Raw genomic sequence first — 15,534 nt, forward strand, 5'->3', positions numbered from 1 at the left:
ATATACTGACTTACAATAGTCTATCTAAGTTGGTTGCTGCTCAGGGTAAAATAAAAGGGATCTTCAGCATCTTGCTGCCTCAATTTTGTATGTTTTGTTAAGCTCTCACCAAAATACTATACATGACCTGAATAGAAAAATGAATCTCCCATTAGCTACTTAACGTACATATTAACAAAATGAATCTCAAAAGACCACTAGGACTAGCTTCTAATCTTTGAAATATTAGATTTAAGATTGCGAATTAATCCATTGGCACACTCCTTGACAAGAATAGCTATACTGCTGTAAGTCATTACTACAATACTACAAAATGCTGTTTTCGTACTTCAGCTGATACTAAGGTACCTAAGTATTCACATTTGGATCTAATTAGCCGTCCGCAGCTCAGGCTCAGCTAACAAATTCTAAAGCCGGATGTCCTTGAATTAGAGAACATTCCTAAGTGCGGGATATAGAAAAGAAGTTTTATGCAAATCCTGAAACATATGATACTATCCGTCTGATTTAACAAGAAGATTTAGGAAAGAGCCGTCATCCTGCCTCCCGTTGCCGCCTCCCGTTTGCCGCCTCCCGTTTGCCGCCTCCCGTCGACAGCCGCCCCTCAAGAATATCACCCTCTCGACCGACGGAATCATCCAAACAAACCAATTAACTCCAGGAATTATATTTGCTATTATTTATATGCTCCGAAATCACCTTTTTTATTCCTCTGTGTAACTAAAATCATCAGAGAATTATGACATTGTCTGGCGGCACTCGGCGAACTTTTTCTCCTGGCGTTTATTGCCCACTTATCACACCATTTAATGAAGTAACTGGTGATGTCGACCTTGAAGCCTTCAAGACTCAAATTGTACGATTGGCCAAGGCTGGAATAGGCCTGGTGTTGCACGGTACAAACGGTGAAGGTATTGTTTTGAACTGTTGAATTTTTTCATTCTTAATATTTTCATTCCTAATCTAACGTTGATCAAAGCTGGACATCTATCCAATGAAGAACGTATTATCATGGTTGAAGCTGCACGCGAAGCTTTAGATGATAATGACTTGAATGATGTTCCTCTTTTGGTTGGAACTGGTCTTGGTTCAGCACGCGAAACTATTGCGCTTACAAAGCTAGTTGCTAAGGCGGGTGCGGATGCTGTTATTGTTATTCCGCCAGGATATTTTGCCTTTGCCATTGGAAAGGATTCCAATGCTATTAAAGACTTTTTCTTTCAGATATTTGAAGCTTCTCCAGTGCCTGTTATGATTTATAACTTCCCAGCAGCTGCAGCCGGAATTGATCTGAATTCAGATCTTCTCATTGAACTCTCAGAACATCCGAATAATTTTGGAGTTAAGGTAAAAATATAGGTTCTATTCTAGAAAAATATACTAATATTGTGAATCGTATAGTTGACATGTGCCGGTATTGGAAAGGGTCATCGAGTTGCACAGTATACTGCTTCCGAGTCATACATTGCACGTCATCCCTTTAAGCAGCAATATCTTGTATTGCCGGGATTCAGTGATTACTTGTTCTCAGCTATGGCTGCAAAGCAAAATGGTTGTATTACTGGCACAGGTAATGTCTTTCCTAAGCTGATTGTCGCGCTGTTCAAGGCAGCTACAGAGTTTTTCAAGAATCCAACTGCTGAAGGCTATGCCAAAGTGACTGAACTTCAAAGTATTGTCACCGAAGCCGACTGGATCATTGTAAAGGTCGGAATAAGCGGAACAAAATATGCATTAAACCAGTACATTCAGCCTAAGCTTGGTGGTGTTACACGAACACCTCTACCGCCTGTGACAGAGGAGTCTAAGCGAATGGTGGATGAGTGTCTTGCAGAGGCATTTAGTATTGAAAAAAGCTTATAGAATGTCGTAGATAATATTGTAAACTTTTCTTGAAATAGCGTTTGCAATTTTGCACTTTAAATTTTAAGACTTGTTGATAGTAGGGGTAGTGGTGGTAGTGCTGATATAAAACTTGTTAACACAATCACAAATGACTATTCTATGCAATTGATTAATTCTGAGAAATGAGACTTTGATGACCTGAAGGAAAAAAGCCTGCTAAGCAAAAGATTTCGAGTCTGTTATATTATTCAAACAAGCAGCTAGGGCGTAGTTTCAGTATCTTCACAATCCTTTTTGCACTGCCTGCCAATGAACATCCCAAGCGCACGACCGGAAAAAGATTCCCCTGAATTTCCTGCACCGCCCACCATCTGTACCAGAAGTACTCGCTGCGCCGTATAGTCTGCGGTGGCTCAGCTGCCACGCCGTATTTGCATTATTCTCTTCTCCTAGTTTATGGCACCTCTGTCATTTCCCCAGAAGTCTTACGCTTTCTAACCTCTCGCATTTCATACTTTTCCAGCCTCTCTTCCTCTGACAAGCAAAACTCGATACGTAAAACAATTTACAAAATCTCTGTAGCACTTCACATAGTGCGTTTTTTCCTGTGTACTACTATGAGGCAAGAAATTTTGGCCCATCTATCACACTACTCAAGTAGTAGATTTCGTTTCAAATCATCTAAGTGACTAATTTGAGACATTTAATCGATTACCCTGATCTACTTGGTGTTCATGGACCTTAACACTAGAGATGATACCATTGATGATTACCACGTGATCTCTGCCGAGGATATCTATCACAATAACAGTCTGATAAGGGTAAATGTCATGAAAGGCTTAGGGCGCAACTTCGCACGGCTGATAGTGTTCCAACAGATATGTTGACAGACCCCACTGATCGATTATGAATGACGATACTTGTGCTGACATTACGTCTGGCACATATGGTCAGCTTTCTTACATATAAATAAAGCCCAATTACCAGACTCCTAATGATTCTAAAACCAAACTACAATTCTTAAACATAACTGGAATCATCATCAACTTCTCCTCCCTCCTTGAAATGTCTAAACGAACAGTTCTGATTACTGGATGCTCTGAGGGAGGAATCGGCGCTGCATTGGCAGTGGCATTCCATAATGCCGGACTTAAAGTCATTGCGACTGCTCGAAACATCAATAAAATGACAAATCTTGCTGCTCTCGGAATAGAAACAATGGTTTTAGATGTACTGTCAGAAGAATCAATCCAGGATGCTGCTTCCAAGATCAAGAAGTTAGATATTCTCGTAAACAACGCTGGCGCTGGGTATAACCAGACTACTAGCGACTTGGATATCGCTAAAGCTAAAGAACTTTATGATCTAAATGTCTGGTCCGCCGTACGAATGATTCAGGTATTTTTACCTTTATTGCTGATGTCGGAAAGCAGTCCGACTATTGTCAACCAAACTTCAGTTCTTAGCGTGGTTGGAGTTCCCTGGCAAACGGCCTATGGCTCGTCAAAAGCTGCTCTGGCTTCGATAACTAGTGGCCTTCGCTATGAATTAGCTCCATTCAATATTAATGTGATTGAACTCAAAACTGCGCTGATTGCATCCAAGTTTCTCGAAAAGCCTGGAGTGTCCGAGAGCATACTCCCGGAAAAATCCATCTACGCTCCTGCCAAATCAGTGCTAAACCCAACGCTTCACTATGCAGATCTTTCGTCCAAGGGAGCCGATCCTGCACAATATGCGAAGGAAGTTGTAGGAGATGTATTGAAGAAGAATCCTCCAAAAGTCATTTGGAGAGGTGAGGGAGCTACTCAGCTGTGGTTGTCGACGATGCTACCAGAAAGGTTTATCAACGGTGCAATAAGCAAGATATCACATCTCAATGAAGTCGAAAAGCTCATCAAGCAGTGATTTACATTTTTGTCTTTTCTCTGAATTCGCTAAACTGTGTTAATAACATTTCAGTTAACAATGCTTTATCATTTCTCAAACTTTAGGATCAGCATGAATACATTGCACTAATTAAGCCGCACTCGACGTTCGTATAACTCTCATATGATTAACTGTCCATATCCTCAATGCATTATTTAGCTCTACTGCTGAAATAGTTCTTGTTCAGAAAGGAGCATTTGCTTACAGTAAAATGAAACAACTGAAATACTCTGAAAATTCAATATACTATGATAGAGCATTAAAGTGGTAGAAGTTTGGCACGTCTATGAGATCAAACTAGAAGATTCTTCTGGCATGTAATACAATATCTATCCCAATCCTAAGCTTTAAGAACGTGAATATTTTGAAGAGCTGTAACACTGTATCTATGTTCTTACCTTCCGGAACAACATTGTTATATTAAGATGCTCCATTTTGGGGCCAATAAATATTAATTAGTGTTCAACTACTAACTCAGATCTGGATTTATCTCTTTCCCTGTCATCGTCCCTTTCCAGGTTTCATATTATTTCTTCGCCTTCAGCAACTCTATTCACCCTTATCCTCTAAATAATTCAATCTTCTGGAAAGTCCTTTTCATTTCCTTTCTTACCAGAACAATCGTATTTGCTTCTCTATATAGAGTATTTTTTATAGCATTCGATCATATGTGAAAATTGATGATATTTGCAATGGTACAAAAAGTATGGTCGCAAAGATGAATTGTTTGGTTATCACAGATAGGGAGGACCGGATAGTACTGCGATTGCGGCTCGGTAGCTGAGCCACTACGGACCGTGCGGGCACACCAGAGAACTTTGCTTGGCTGTGCACTGCCGTAGGCGGCGGTGCATGTGATTCAAGGCAACTTGATTCTGGGCAAGCTGCTCCATAAACAGCAGGAAATCTAAACCAAGATTTGAGCGCCACACCTTACTACTCTTCCTTTGACCGAGCTTACTAGACTTCTTCTAAAACTATCAAAAGCAGTCTCAATACTAATATAATGGCCGCCGAACGAAATTGCTTCATCATCACATTCCCCTTCTTATTCACCGTCTCTATCTTTGTTCTTTCGATCTTCGTCCTCATCTCTTCCACTTTCAAATAGTCTATCGGGGAAAGTTATTCGTGCCCTGAATAGACAGACATATCTGATCTCTCAGTTACAATCGACGGTAAACCTGTTACCAAAGACGAAGTCTCTACACTCCCTGCTTTTACGAATTCGACCTCTAGACATATTTCCAGGGCGGTCGAGTCGAATACGACAGCGCAAGTGAGGAGCACTTCCGGATATTCTCATTGCATCATCAACAGCTATAAGTTTCACTGTATTTTCTACTTCAATCCCATCACAGTTCTCGAAGATGCCATTCGTATGGGTAAAATTGAAAACTGTCCTTCTAGCATCGACACGGTGCTCGAAAGCGTCAAGATTTTCCTACGCTGTGGCATTCATTTTCTGCGCCAGAACCAATTTTTTTTCGTCTTCTAATTTGGTGCTGGTCTAATTTCTTTCGACTCTCAGCGAGGTTTTTGCCGCGCATAGCTCTTCACGGTGATCAGCTCGGTCTGTGCTATAACCTCCATTGCTTTTGCTACAGCTGTTCTTCTGGTGGAGTCAAAGGCTTTAACAAACGACAGTCTCAACACCTCGGCCGAATTAGGCAAAGCAGCTATTAGTCTTGGTTTAGCGGCCACAGCTACAGCGCTGCTGTCCAGTGTATTCTGGCTATTTCCCGTCTGCATTGGTTCGACTCGATCCTCCGTTTCAGAAAAGGTTTCTAAAACAGTAGAGAACCCGGCTCCTTTTCACTAGCGTTTCTAGTCGTATATTTTTGCATCTTCTACTGCAATCCGCATCCGTTAGCATTTTTAGATTTCATATTAGGCGTTTAAGTTTTACAACGTAATATAATATCTTCATTGGAATCTTTAGAGTAGTCCTTAGAATCTTAGAATGTTCAAATTAAGTGCCATCAGGAGAATCATTGCAGTTTCAATATCTGTAAAATGACACATCTTTGTATACTGAAGTCCTCTGGATATATCATAATTAACAATAACATAAACTTTTGCACCAATTATAAATTATTTTGTATTAAATATGTTAAAATATGAGTTTTTCCATTTAATACGAAGACCTCTAGAATCGATCTACCGAATCTTGCCTTGATCTTCTCAGACTCTGTTCAAACTTTATAGCACGACTCATTAGCACTCTTTTACAATTCTTCTAAAAAATGGAATCATTTCCATATTGGAATTATCAAAATACAATGCTAAATTTGAGGGCTTTTGCTCTGCATGTACAGCAGAATGGCGCTGAGAATACCATTGGCCAGTAAAGTTGCAATAATAATGCCTCTATTCTTAACTTGCCGCCAAATAATTGATGGTATGGGGCATTGGCAAAGGGCAAAATAGTATCATATTGCTTAAGATAAAGTGTAAATTTATCAATAGAAAGTTAAACAGCTGAAAAAGATAAGCAGTCAAACATTATCATGAAGTCAATATTTCCAAGCTGGCCCTTTAACATTTTAATAGTAAACGTTCCTCCGTTTATATCTGAAAATCGACAGTAAGCTTACTGTCTTACATTGTCTGTCAGCGTGAGGGCTTGGATGAAGTATATTTTTTCAGGTCCCACACAAAATTCATAATCTGGTTAGTTCAAATATTTCTGGATAAAATAAATAAATACAAACTATTAAGTGGCCGACATGCCTACAAGCTCAAAAAACGTATTTCAAGTAATTTCATCTTCATCGGTTGGGCGAATTGGGCAGTATTTTGTTAATTCGGATACCAAATGTATTACAACGCCTAATGTTTTGATTCCTACTTCACGTGGCACAGTTCCGCACATCACTCCAGACCTGCTCACGAAGCATGTCAAAGTCTCTGCCCTGTTTATAGGTTTGGAGGATTTCATGACCAGAAATCTGAAGAGTTCATCACTCGCAAAATCAAACGCGACTGTGCGAGAGTTTATGTCTCTTCTTCCTAGTGATGATTATGACGTTCCGATATTTCTATGTCCTAGAAGATCCAACTTGGTTCCGTCGTCGCAACCGAACAAAGAAGATAGTCTGGCGGTGGTAACCGGATATGGCTATATGCAGATGTCTATTAAAGAATATTTAGAGATCCTGCCAAGATTGCGTGATTCGTCTACTGTGATTGTTGCGCCGGCTGATTTACCTTTGCTTGTGTCCTCCAATTCGGAAGGGCAAGGAGTAGCAAGTAAGGGCATTCGGAAAGTTGGAGGCAACAGATCGAAAAAGTTAGTATCTAGGAATGAAAAGTGGAGCGGAGCAGTGCTTAAAAAGATTGGAGAGTCGAATCCAGTAATAGTTCCACTTATTCCTGGTGTTTCGATTTCGCAGCAGACTCCTTATTTAGAGACCATCATGGGGCTGGATTCGATTACAAATGAGGTTTCTCAACAAAGTGGCGTGAAGGCTTCAGGATTCACCGTGATGGATCTCCGATCACCTTTTTTGGAGACCAAGCCGGAGGTCAATTCTAAGGTTACCCGTGAGGTCAATAAAGTCGATAACAATCCAGAGCTGACGCTCTCAGATTTGGTGGATTTTGATGCGTTGCCTAGATTTGTCGATAAGAATTCAGTTCGAATTGATATGGAGTTTCTATCTGGTCCCCATGATGTAGTTTCAGCAGTCGAGCGAGGCTACGATTTCATTACTGGTGATTGGATCACTGTGGCTACGGATGCTGGACTTGGGTTTCGGTTCGATTTAAATAATTTTGATGAGCAAGACAAGAAAGTTGGAATCAATTTATGGGACAAGGAAAAATATGCTACTGATCTTTCTCCTATTAAAGAGGGGTGCAAGTGTCATACATGCACGCGACATCATCGTGCATTCGTAAATCATCTGCTTAACGCGCGTGAAATGTTAGCGTGGACATTATTGCAAATTCATAACATCTATGTTGCGAATGAATTCATGGCTGCTATCCAAAAATCGATAAAGGAAAATATGTTTGCGATAGCGGCAAAGAGATTCAAAGATAATTATGAGATTGCTGTTAGCGAGATTGGAATTGAAAATGGACCTCGAACCAGGGGATATCAGGTCAAGCTAATAGGACCTACACCTGAAAAGCTGAACGAAAAGCCTTATACGAGCTATCAAGACTAATAATGTAAATAGTAATATGATTAGTCTTTTGAACGTTCTATGTACAGTGTGTGTTTAATGGAAAAAACTAAGTAGACGGAGTGGTATTTTTGATGACCAAGTCAATATCATTTCCTAATTCTGGATACTCTATCGTGATTTGTTTAGCCAGAATATCTCTGAAATCGGTCATAGCATGCATTTTTCCATTCACAAATTGATTTTGTTTTACCAGTAATTCAACAAATTCTCGAGTATAAACGTTAGGATTCCTGCCATCTTCGATATACTGGATAATTTCCCGTGGTACAAGCAGTTCCGACAATGTACTCTGAGTTGCTTGATCCATTGTTGAGAGCTGAGCGGTGAGAAGATTAACTCTTGCAATTACAGCGTCTCGACTGGAGGAAATAGATTCGTAGTCATGGATTCCGATTCCAAGTTCGAGCAAAGTTTCAATAACATGTCGTAATCTGTCTTCAAGTTCCTGTATTTCTGGTGTTGGTGCTATTTGATTTACTTCAGACATATTTGATTTGTCATTCTATTAAAATACTATCTAGAACAAAAATAAGCACTAAATTCACTTTGAAGGGAACCTGAGCGGTTGCCGTGGTTACGAAGTCCCAACGAGGAGGCTCGGAAAGTAAACAAATTCGATGTCGTTATCACTGACCTGAAAAAAAAGGAGACATGTAGATCTAAATTAGAAGATCTACAGATTTGTAGATCCGCAGATCTTTATAGTACTGTCATGTTATTGGTATACTAGCAGATTTGTGTATAGCTGTATCAAATGGCAGACAGAAGCTCATATATGTCTCAGGAAGACTTAAGTAAGTCCCCTCGTTATCGGCCATCGAACAAAGTATTAATATGGTAGAGCGGTATTTATCCGAATTAGAGGATTGGTCTTTATCGCAATTTTCGCTCTCAGATTCAGCACCGTCTGAATCTTCCAAGTCAATTGCGGAATCAAGCTCAGAGTCAAAATCAAAACTGCTGAAGAATCTAAGTGGATCGAGAGTGAATTCAAGAGCTGCTGCTGGACAGAGCCACACTCACCAGACTTCGAAGAATAATTTTCACATATTTAACAGACATAAGAAATTCAAAGAACCAAAAATGAAAAGTACAATGAATATACCGAAAGAATCCCGAAACATATGCTTTGGATGCAAGAATCTATTGGATTGTTCAACAATTGTTGCAGCCGTTGGACACAAGTATCATCCGCAATGCTTTAAATGTTGTCATTGTTTAGCCTCACTAGAATATTGCGAATTTTACCCCAATAATGGAAAACTTTATTGTCATTTGGATTTTCATGAATTATTTTCGCCTAAGTGCAGTTACTGCAATACGCCGATTGAAGGTCAAGTCGTTACTGCCATGGGAAATTCCTATCATGTCGAACATTTTTTCTGTGCAGGTTGTAGTACGGTGCGTATAGCTCAAAGGCGAATATAGCAAATTCTTACACTTACTAGATTATATCGTTGAAGGAAAGTTACCATGCCCGCGATAATCAGGCATGGTGTCATAAATGCTTTACCGAAAGATTCTTCACGAAATGTTGGAAATGTCGCGAAGCGATACCTGAAGGCGAATTTATTATAAGGGTGCTTGATCGCGACTGGTGTTCACAATGTTTTTCATGCGAGGTAAAAGGCTTTACATTTTGCAAGATTTGAAGTTGTCAGAGTTAATAGAATAGTATAGGAATGCTCCACACCGTTTGGCGATGATGGATTCATCCTTCGAGATGATGGAGCGCTTGTTTGTGAGCGATGCGAACAGACGCGGATGAAACGATTTATTAATTTTGTGTAAATTATGGGTAATAGATTCGCTATTTATATCATCCATAAATGAGGATAAAATGTTTTTGGAGCAACTTTAGAGCCGGTTAGGGCTGATTGAAATTTTGTATTTGTGGCTCAATTTTATTGATCTAAGGACAAGAATATGGAATTATATTGTAAGAACTAGAGCAGTTATCAATGCTGGAATTATCGGGTATCTGCCGGGCTGAATTTTGTTCCAGATTTGTAGATAAACAACTTCCTTGTGTTTTCAAGCAACAGTTTAATTATCTTCCTGCCATTCATCGATGGAGAAAAGGCATAGACTTCAACACCGAATATCTGCTAACCAAGTTCGATACCTCGAATTTAGTAGATGTCGAGATGGGGAGGTACAATCCAGAGCTCGAAAACGGGTTTATTCGAACCAGAATTCCCTTTAACATGTTTCTGAGAATGATCTCCGAAAACGAGGATGGTCAGTTTGGAGATCTGTATTTGAGCCAGACGCCCTTGTTTTCTATTGTTCCTGAACTGGTCAAAGATCTGGAGCCAATACCCGGGATATTACCAGATCGGAGAAATATATTTACTACGAATGCTTGGATTGGTCGACGTACATTTACAGCCCGACATTTTGATTTGAACGACAATCTGTATGTCATGATAACTGGCAGAAAACAGGTCAGGCTATGGAAACCAACTGGAGAAGGAGCTTGGAAGCCACAAGGCAGCAGTGAGTACAACTATGGTAATTTCAAGATTGCGAAAGATGAGCAGTTGTATGCAGAAATAGAATTGCAACCAGGTGATGGATTGTATATACCTCAACGCTGGTGGCATGAGATGGAGAGTGTTGGCAAAGAGATTACAGCCAGTGTAAGCTTATTATTTCGTTGTGACAATCAATTCTCTAACAAAAACATAAAAGGTCAACTGGTGGTTCTATGAAACGTCCAACTAGTAATGTGAACTCAGTGATCCGTCACTTTTGTAATGGTGAATCTTTTACCGGCACCGGTCTGAAACGCGGTCTCAAGGTTATTTTGCCCATGAAGCAGGCGCATTTCATCACCGCCTCCTAGCGATTTGCCTCCAACAAATACATTAGGCACGGTTCGACGTCCGGTAATCGTTTCCAAAGCGTCTTGCAGTGCCTGACCATGAGAATCATGGTCGAGCTCCTTGATCAATGGAGGGGGATCCATCTTGTAACGATCTGATAGAAGAGTCTTGACGAACTTTGAATGGGGACTGCAGCGAGCTTTAGATTCAAAACAATGTAATATTTAACAAGACAAAACTTACCAATACGATTTTGAAAAGATAACGACTATAGAGGGCTTAGTAAAGGATAATTTCGTTCTCTTGAAACTCACCTGGTGACTTCAGCAACATCGAACGGATTTCCGAGAACGATTCAAACGAGTCAGAAGAATCAGAAAGCTCAGAAACCTGCTTGCCGTGAACTACTATTTGTCAGAATAATATCCCAAACCTTCGCTACTAAATTTCTTACTTGCAGCGAAATCAGGAACCTCGTAATCAGGTTCATATTCCAAGTCGGACTTCTTCGATTGGTGAAGATAAAACATCAGAGTCGATACTAACGCGAGGAGAATGATCAAACGACGCGTTGAACGCGACATCCGGGCTCCAAAAGAAACAAGTCTGGCCATACTGAAATTCGACTACGTGTTTCATCCAAAATTTTATTTGTTTGAACTAGTTTCAAGCTTACTAAATGTAATTGAATATGCTTCTCCTGTTGCTGTGGAGAAGGTTTCACGTGATGACGCTCAGCTCCCAGCGATTTGGCATTCCACACTTTATTGATCTAGCAGATTTTCTGTTAACAATTAAATATTTAGATTATTCATAATAACAATAAAGAATAATTCAACAAAAATATGCCCAAAATAAGGACATCTCGAACCAAGAAACCGCCGGAGGGATTTCAAGAAATTGAAGATACTCTTCTTGAATTTTCTAACCGACTCAAAGACATTGAAACCACAGCCCATGAAGGCAAACGGAAAAATGAATCGTTATGGCCGGTGTTCCAGATAACTCATCAAAGATCGAGATATATCTACGAATTATACTACGAGCGAGAGGGTATTTCTAAAGAGCTATACGATTGGCTTCTCAAACAAGGCTATGCAGATGGAAACTTGATTGCAAAATGGAAGAAGCAAGGATACGAAAAACTGTGCTGTTTGAGATGTATACAAGCAAAAGAAAACAACTTCAATGCGACCTGCGTCTGCAGAGTACCAAAGAACAAGCTCCCAAAGGAAAAAGTTGTGGAGTGTATAACTTGTGGATGCCATGGATGCGCTAGCTCCGATTAACTATTCTTCTACTACAGCTTGATTCATGAGTTCAATATAATAAAATACAACCGAATCGGAACTAATATACAGTATTTAATATACACATTTCTCTAATAAACATTAGCCATCAAAATCAAGTCAATCAAAATCAGTCAAAATAAGGTAGAAGAAAAAATTTCGTCAAAGTCAAAACTCCCTCCAAATATATAAACGGGTGAGAAGAATGCAAAACAATAATAATGAGCGGATACAATCAATCAAAATAATACAGAATTCAAAATGTCATCGTCCGAAACATCGATTGCGAGCCTTCACCTGACCCGTCAGTCGTTTCCTGCTGTCGCTTCTCTCGATTTATTTCAACTGCTCGACGCACAACCTGATCAATGTCGACCCCAAACACGACTGCCGATTCTCCTCCTTGACGCTGATTGGTCGCGGTACTGGCAGCTCGAAGACTAGAGGACAAGTCTCGCTTCGTTGTACGCGAAGCACTATCGTCTTCCGCATCGGCGTCAGTAGATAATCTGTTCGTCGTATGATTGTTATATGGAGTTGAGCCTGAGCGGCCAAGAAGATAGAAAAACGAATCATCATAATATACTTCTGCCCTAGCTCGCTTATCTGGGGATCCATACCCAAGACTGATCAGATCTTCATCATCGTCTGAAAATAATAATGCACCAGAACCAGAGTTGATTTGCTGCTGCTGCTGTGCAAAAGCATGTGCAGCAATGACAGGTGACCCAGATTGATCAACTCGATACGTAGACTGCTCTAAAAGTTTTCGTTGCGGCGTCATATACGTAGCGGAATGAACCCGCCGATGTAATGGTGAACCTGCTTGGGGTCCCTGTTGAACACGCAATGGTGACCCTTGCGGCCGAAGAGGAGACAAACTAAAATGTGTCGAATCGAAACCCGCTCCTTTCGATGGCGACACTTGTAATGGAGAATTAAATGGAAACGAAGTAGCAAAAGAGGCAAACAAATGAGAGGACGCTGGAGACCCAAAGTGGATAGCCAAATCATCTCGTGAAGTAAAAGCTGAAGCCATCGAGGTCCCACTTGTAGCAGGAACGGAAACAGTGGCAGAGCTGGAAACTCCATTCCCTGCAAAACTAGTCTCAACTACTGGTGATGTGAGCAAGCGGACATGAGCTCGATGATTCCTGAGCGAGGTTCCTGGGGAATTGGAAGTAACTAAGTCCTGCGACTCGCCGGTATTGTTCGTTCCAGCTGCAAAAACGCTAGCATGATCAACAAAATTATGTACGTTTTCCTCGTCATCGTCAGTATCAAACGAGTCCATTGCCATACCACTAGCGTCATCAACAGAAAGCGGAAATGACCTTACTCGCCGAGCTGCTTGCGCATTATTTCCAGATCCAGAAGATTCTATGTTATGAGATCCGTCATATTTTGAGTCTGGATCAAATGTGACGGTACGCTTACGAGATCCGTCTACTTTCTGGTTCGAAGACATCCCCAAACCAGCAAGAATAGAAGACCGGTTATCATTGCCAGGAGTAGCAGGAACAACGGACATAGGTGACGACGAAGAAGTAAAAGAAAGACCCGGCGCGACAGCTGATGAAGAAATGGACGATGAATCGACAGTTGAAGCAGGTCGCAAGGGAGTAACAAAAGCCTCTTGCGAACTATCTTGCATAGCTGACGATCCCCATACTAATGGTGAAGTTGCGTAATGGTCTTCCCGAAGACGTTTGACATCAGGAGCATCAGGAGAGGAAAACAAAACGTCAGTATTTGAACGATGCAAACGACTAACTTGAGAGGACTGAGTAAATCCAGTCTGACTCAATTCTGATACTGAGCGTTTCAACGAACGGTTACGGTTGGAATTAGCGGAACGTAGAAGACTGTCTTTTGTAGCGGAAGTTGACTTGGACCGCGACATGGTAGGAGTTTCGGACTCGGAAGCAGAACGGAGAGCAGCCGAGCTTGCGCGAGAAGCAGAACGATCGGCAGAATTATTGTTTGTTTTGCGAGGTCGACCCTTCATAAACAGATACTGCGAGCCGGGCTCGACAGTCCAATAGTTCCCCTTTCCAGGATCGTCCTTCGGCCGTTCTTGCTTCGAAAAGGCTTTGTTGAGTGAGAGATTGTGGCGGATTGAGTTTTGCCAGCCGGAATCACAAGAACGGTAATAGGCAAAAGTATCGTTTATCCATCTGTAGATTTGCGATAGCGTAAGTCGTCGATTAGGTGCACGAAGAATAGCCATTCCTATTAGGGTTGCATAAGAAAATGGAGGCTTATCTCCATCGTCGTATATTGGAGGCATGAGATGTGGAAGCGGAATATCTGAGGATGAAATAGATTCATCCGGAAGCACCAAGTTTTCGTTTGAAACTGCCAATGCAACGGAGCTAGTAGTGGCAGCTGCGGCAGCCGAAAGAGAAGCAGCCGAAAGAGAAGCGAGAGAAGGACTGGAAAATATGTGGTGAGCTGCAGCGGAGGAAATATGGCCATTTTGAGGGGGAGGTAATGAGCGTTTGACAGGCGAGGTCGAGAGAGATAGAGAAGGTTGATGAGCTTGCTCGTGAAAAACTGGAGGATGCTGCTGTTGAACCTGCTGAATATGCAGATGAGGTTGAGTCTGGGACTGGGCCTGATGGTGAAGCTGGTTCTGGGCCACATTGACGGAAATACTTCCGAGCGGAGGCGGCGGAAGATGGACAGAGGCCAGAGAGCGCATGATATTTTGCGAAGATGGAGCAACGGAACTTGAGTTGACGCGACGATGCATTTTCGAAGGAGAGCGCGAAAGAGCGTTAGATTGATAAAGCTGCTGCCTATTCAGGTTCTGGTCTTGAATCAGGTTCAAGCTCTCGCTCTGCAGCTGCTGCTGTTGTTGCTGGTGAAGACTTGGTTGGGAGGGGTTCTGATTCGCGTCCGACATTATAATCATGCAGACGTTATAGACGCGACAGCCAGAACTATAGACGAAAGATAGACAAAGGAAGAACTGCGTTCGACGCGTACTTCGACTATTGACAAACACGACGCGATCTTTTCTACTGATCCTTGCAGGAAAAAGGACGACTAAACGAGTGCGAGTGGTAGAAACCGGAGAAAAAAGAGACGAAAGGAAAGTCTGGTGCGATCGACCGGGTAGAGAAAGTCAGATGTACCACGCTGCGCCGCTACGCAAAGATCTCCCAGAAAGCGCGAACGAAAGTCCTTGAGGCCATTTCCAAGGGGTTATTAGTTCCCACACTGGACTAACTGGGAACTAACATACTGTACTGGCCCAAACAGGCAATTGTAAACAGCCGCAAAGGGCGCTAGGAACGCCTCCATACATTCCATACGCTGCCCTTCAACGCAAACTTGAGGGCTACCAAATTCTGCCTCTCAGTGAAATTTAGTCACTAGGCGGCAACGGGCCAGCAACGGGAGACCCTCAACCCTATCACTAGGCTGATCTCGAGATGGAGA

At 41.6% G+C, this 15,534-nt stretch overlaps 9 protein-coding genes across 9 annotated transcripts; 6 read left to right on the plus strand and 3 right to left on the minus strand.

Annotated features, from left to right (window-relative positions):
- Positions 1–739: 739 nt before the first annotated feature.
- V1516DRAFT_708390 (uncharacterized protein) lies at positions 740–1,863 on the plus strand (the record flags this gene model as incomplete). Its single annotated transcript, XM_066924194.1, has 3 exons — positions 740–911; positions 980–1,347; positions 1,402–1,863. The coding sequence occupies 3 exons, from the start codon at positions 740–742 to the stop codon at positions 1,861–1,863; spliced, it is 1,002 nt and encodes a 333-aa protein (XP_066775474.1).
- A 901-nt stretch (positions 1,864–2,764) lies between these two features.
- V1516DRAFT_679397 (uncharacterized protein) lies at positions 2,765–4,114 on the plus strand. Its single transcript, XM_066922917.1, has one exon. It carries the CDS (start codon positions 2,911–2,913, stop codon positions 3,751–3,753), a length of 843 nt encoding a protein of 280 aa, XP_066775475.1. The 5' UTR covers positions 2,765–2,910; the 3' UTR covers positions 3,754–4,114.
- A 2,315-nt stretch (positions 4,115–6,429) lies between these two features.
- On the plus strand, positions 6,430–8,141 carry V1516DRAFT_679399 (tRNA-guanine(15) transglycosylase-like protein). The gene has a single exon (XM_066922918.1). It carries the CDS (start codon positions 6,504–6,506, stop codon positions 7,947–7,949), a length of 1,446 nt encoding a protein of 481 aa, XP_066775476.1. The 5' UTR covers positions 6,430–6,503; the 3' UTR covers positions 7,950–8,141.
- On the minus strand, positions 7,742–8,469 carry V1516DRAFT_679400 (mediator complex, subunit Med10). Its single transcript, XM_066922919.1, has one exon. It carries the CDS (start codon positions 8,455–8,457, stop codon positions 8,017–8,019), a length of 441 nt encoding a protein of 146 aa, XP_066775477.1. The 5' UTR covers positions 8,458–8,469; the 3' UTR covers positions 7,742–8,016.
- A 596-nt stretch (positions 8,470–9,065) lies between these two features.
- On the plus strand, positions 9,066–9,738 carry V1516DRAFT_628480 (uncharacterized protein; the record flags this gene model as incomplete). Its single annotated transcript, XM_066919843.1, has 3 exons — positions 9,066–9,371; positions 9,419–9,592; positions 9,646–9,738. The coding sequence occupies 3 exons, from the start codon at positions 9,066–9,068 to the stop codon at positions 9,736–9,738; spliced, it is 573 nt and encodes a 190-aa protein (XP_066775478.1).
- A 153-nt stretch (positions 9,739–9,891) lies between these two features.
- Positions 9,892–11,041, plus strand: V1516DRAFT_679403 (uncharacterized protein). The gene is made up of 2 exons (XM_066922920.1): positions 9,892–10,612; positions 10,665–11,041. Exons 1-2 carry the CDS (start codon positions 9,932–9,934, stop codon positions 10,695–10,697), a joined length of 714 nt encoding a protein of 237 aa, XP_066775479.1. The 5' UTR covers positions 9,892–9,931; the 3' UTR covers positions 10,698–11,041.
- V1516DRAFT_679404 (thioredoxin-like protein) lies at positions 10,614–11,459 on the minus strand. Its single transcript, XM_066922921.1, has 4 exons — positions 11,253–11,459; positions 11,113–11,202; positions 11,042–11,066; positions 10,614–10,987 (listed from the first exon to the last, which is right to left on the minus strand). The coding sequence occupies exons 1-4, from the start codon at positions 11,410–11,412 to the stop codon at positions 10,708–10,710; spliced, it is 555 nt and encodes a 184-aa protein (XP_066775480.1). The 5' UTR covers positions 11,413–11,459; the 3' UTR covers positions 10,614–10,707.
- Positions 11,460–11,572: 113 nt separating this feature from the next.
- V1516DRAFT_503880 (G10 protein) lies at positions 11,573–12,215 on the plus strand. The gene has a single exon (XM_066919120.1). The coding sequence runs from the start codon at positions 11,644–11,646 to the stop codon at positions 12,085–12,087; it is 444 nt and encodes a 147-aa protein (XP_066775481.1). The 5' UTR covers positions 11,573–11,643; the 3' UTR covers positions 12,088–12,215.
- A 128-nt stretch (positions 12,216–12,343) lies between these two features.
- V1516DRAFT_628461 (fork head domain-containing protein) lies at positions 12,344–14,995 on the minus strand (the record flags this gene model as incomplete). The annotated part of the gene is made up of 5 exons (XM_066919842.1): positions 12,344–12,563; positions 12,657–12,772; positions 12,809–13,166; positions 13,287–14,632; positions 14,666–14,995. 5 exons carry the CDS (start codon positions 14,993–14,995, stop codon positions 12,344–12,346), a joined length of 2,370 nt encoding a protein of 789 aa, XP_066775482.1.
- Between the last annotated feature and the right edge of the window lie 539 nt (positions 14,996–15,534).

This window comes from Lipomyces oligophaga (genome assembly GCF_038497815.1).
Source record: "Lipomyces oligophaga strain CBS 7107 unplaced genomic scaffold V1516scaffold_7, whole genome shotgun sequence".
Classification (NCBI taxonomy): domain Eukaryota; kingdom Fungi; phylum Ascomycota; class Lipomycetes; order Lipomycetales; family Lipomycetaceae; genus Lipomyces; species [Lipomyces] oligophaga.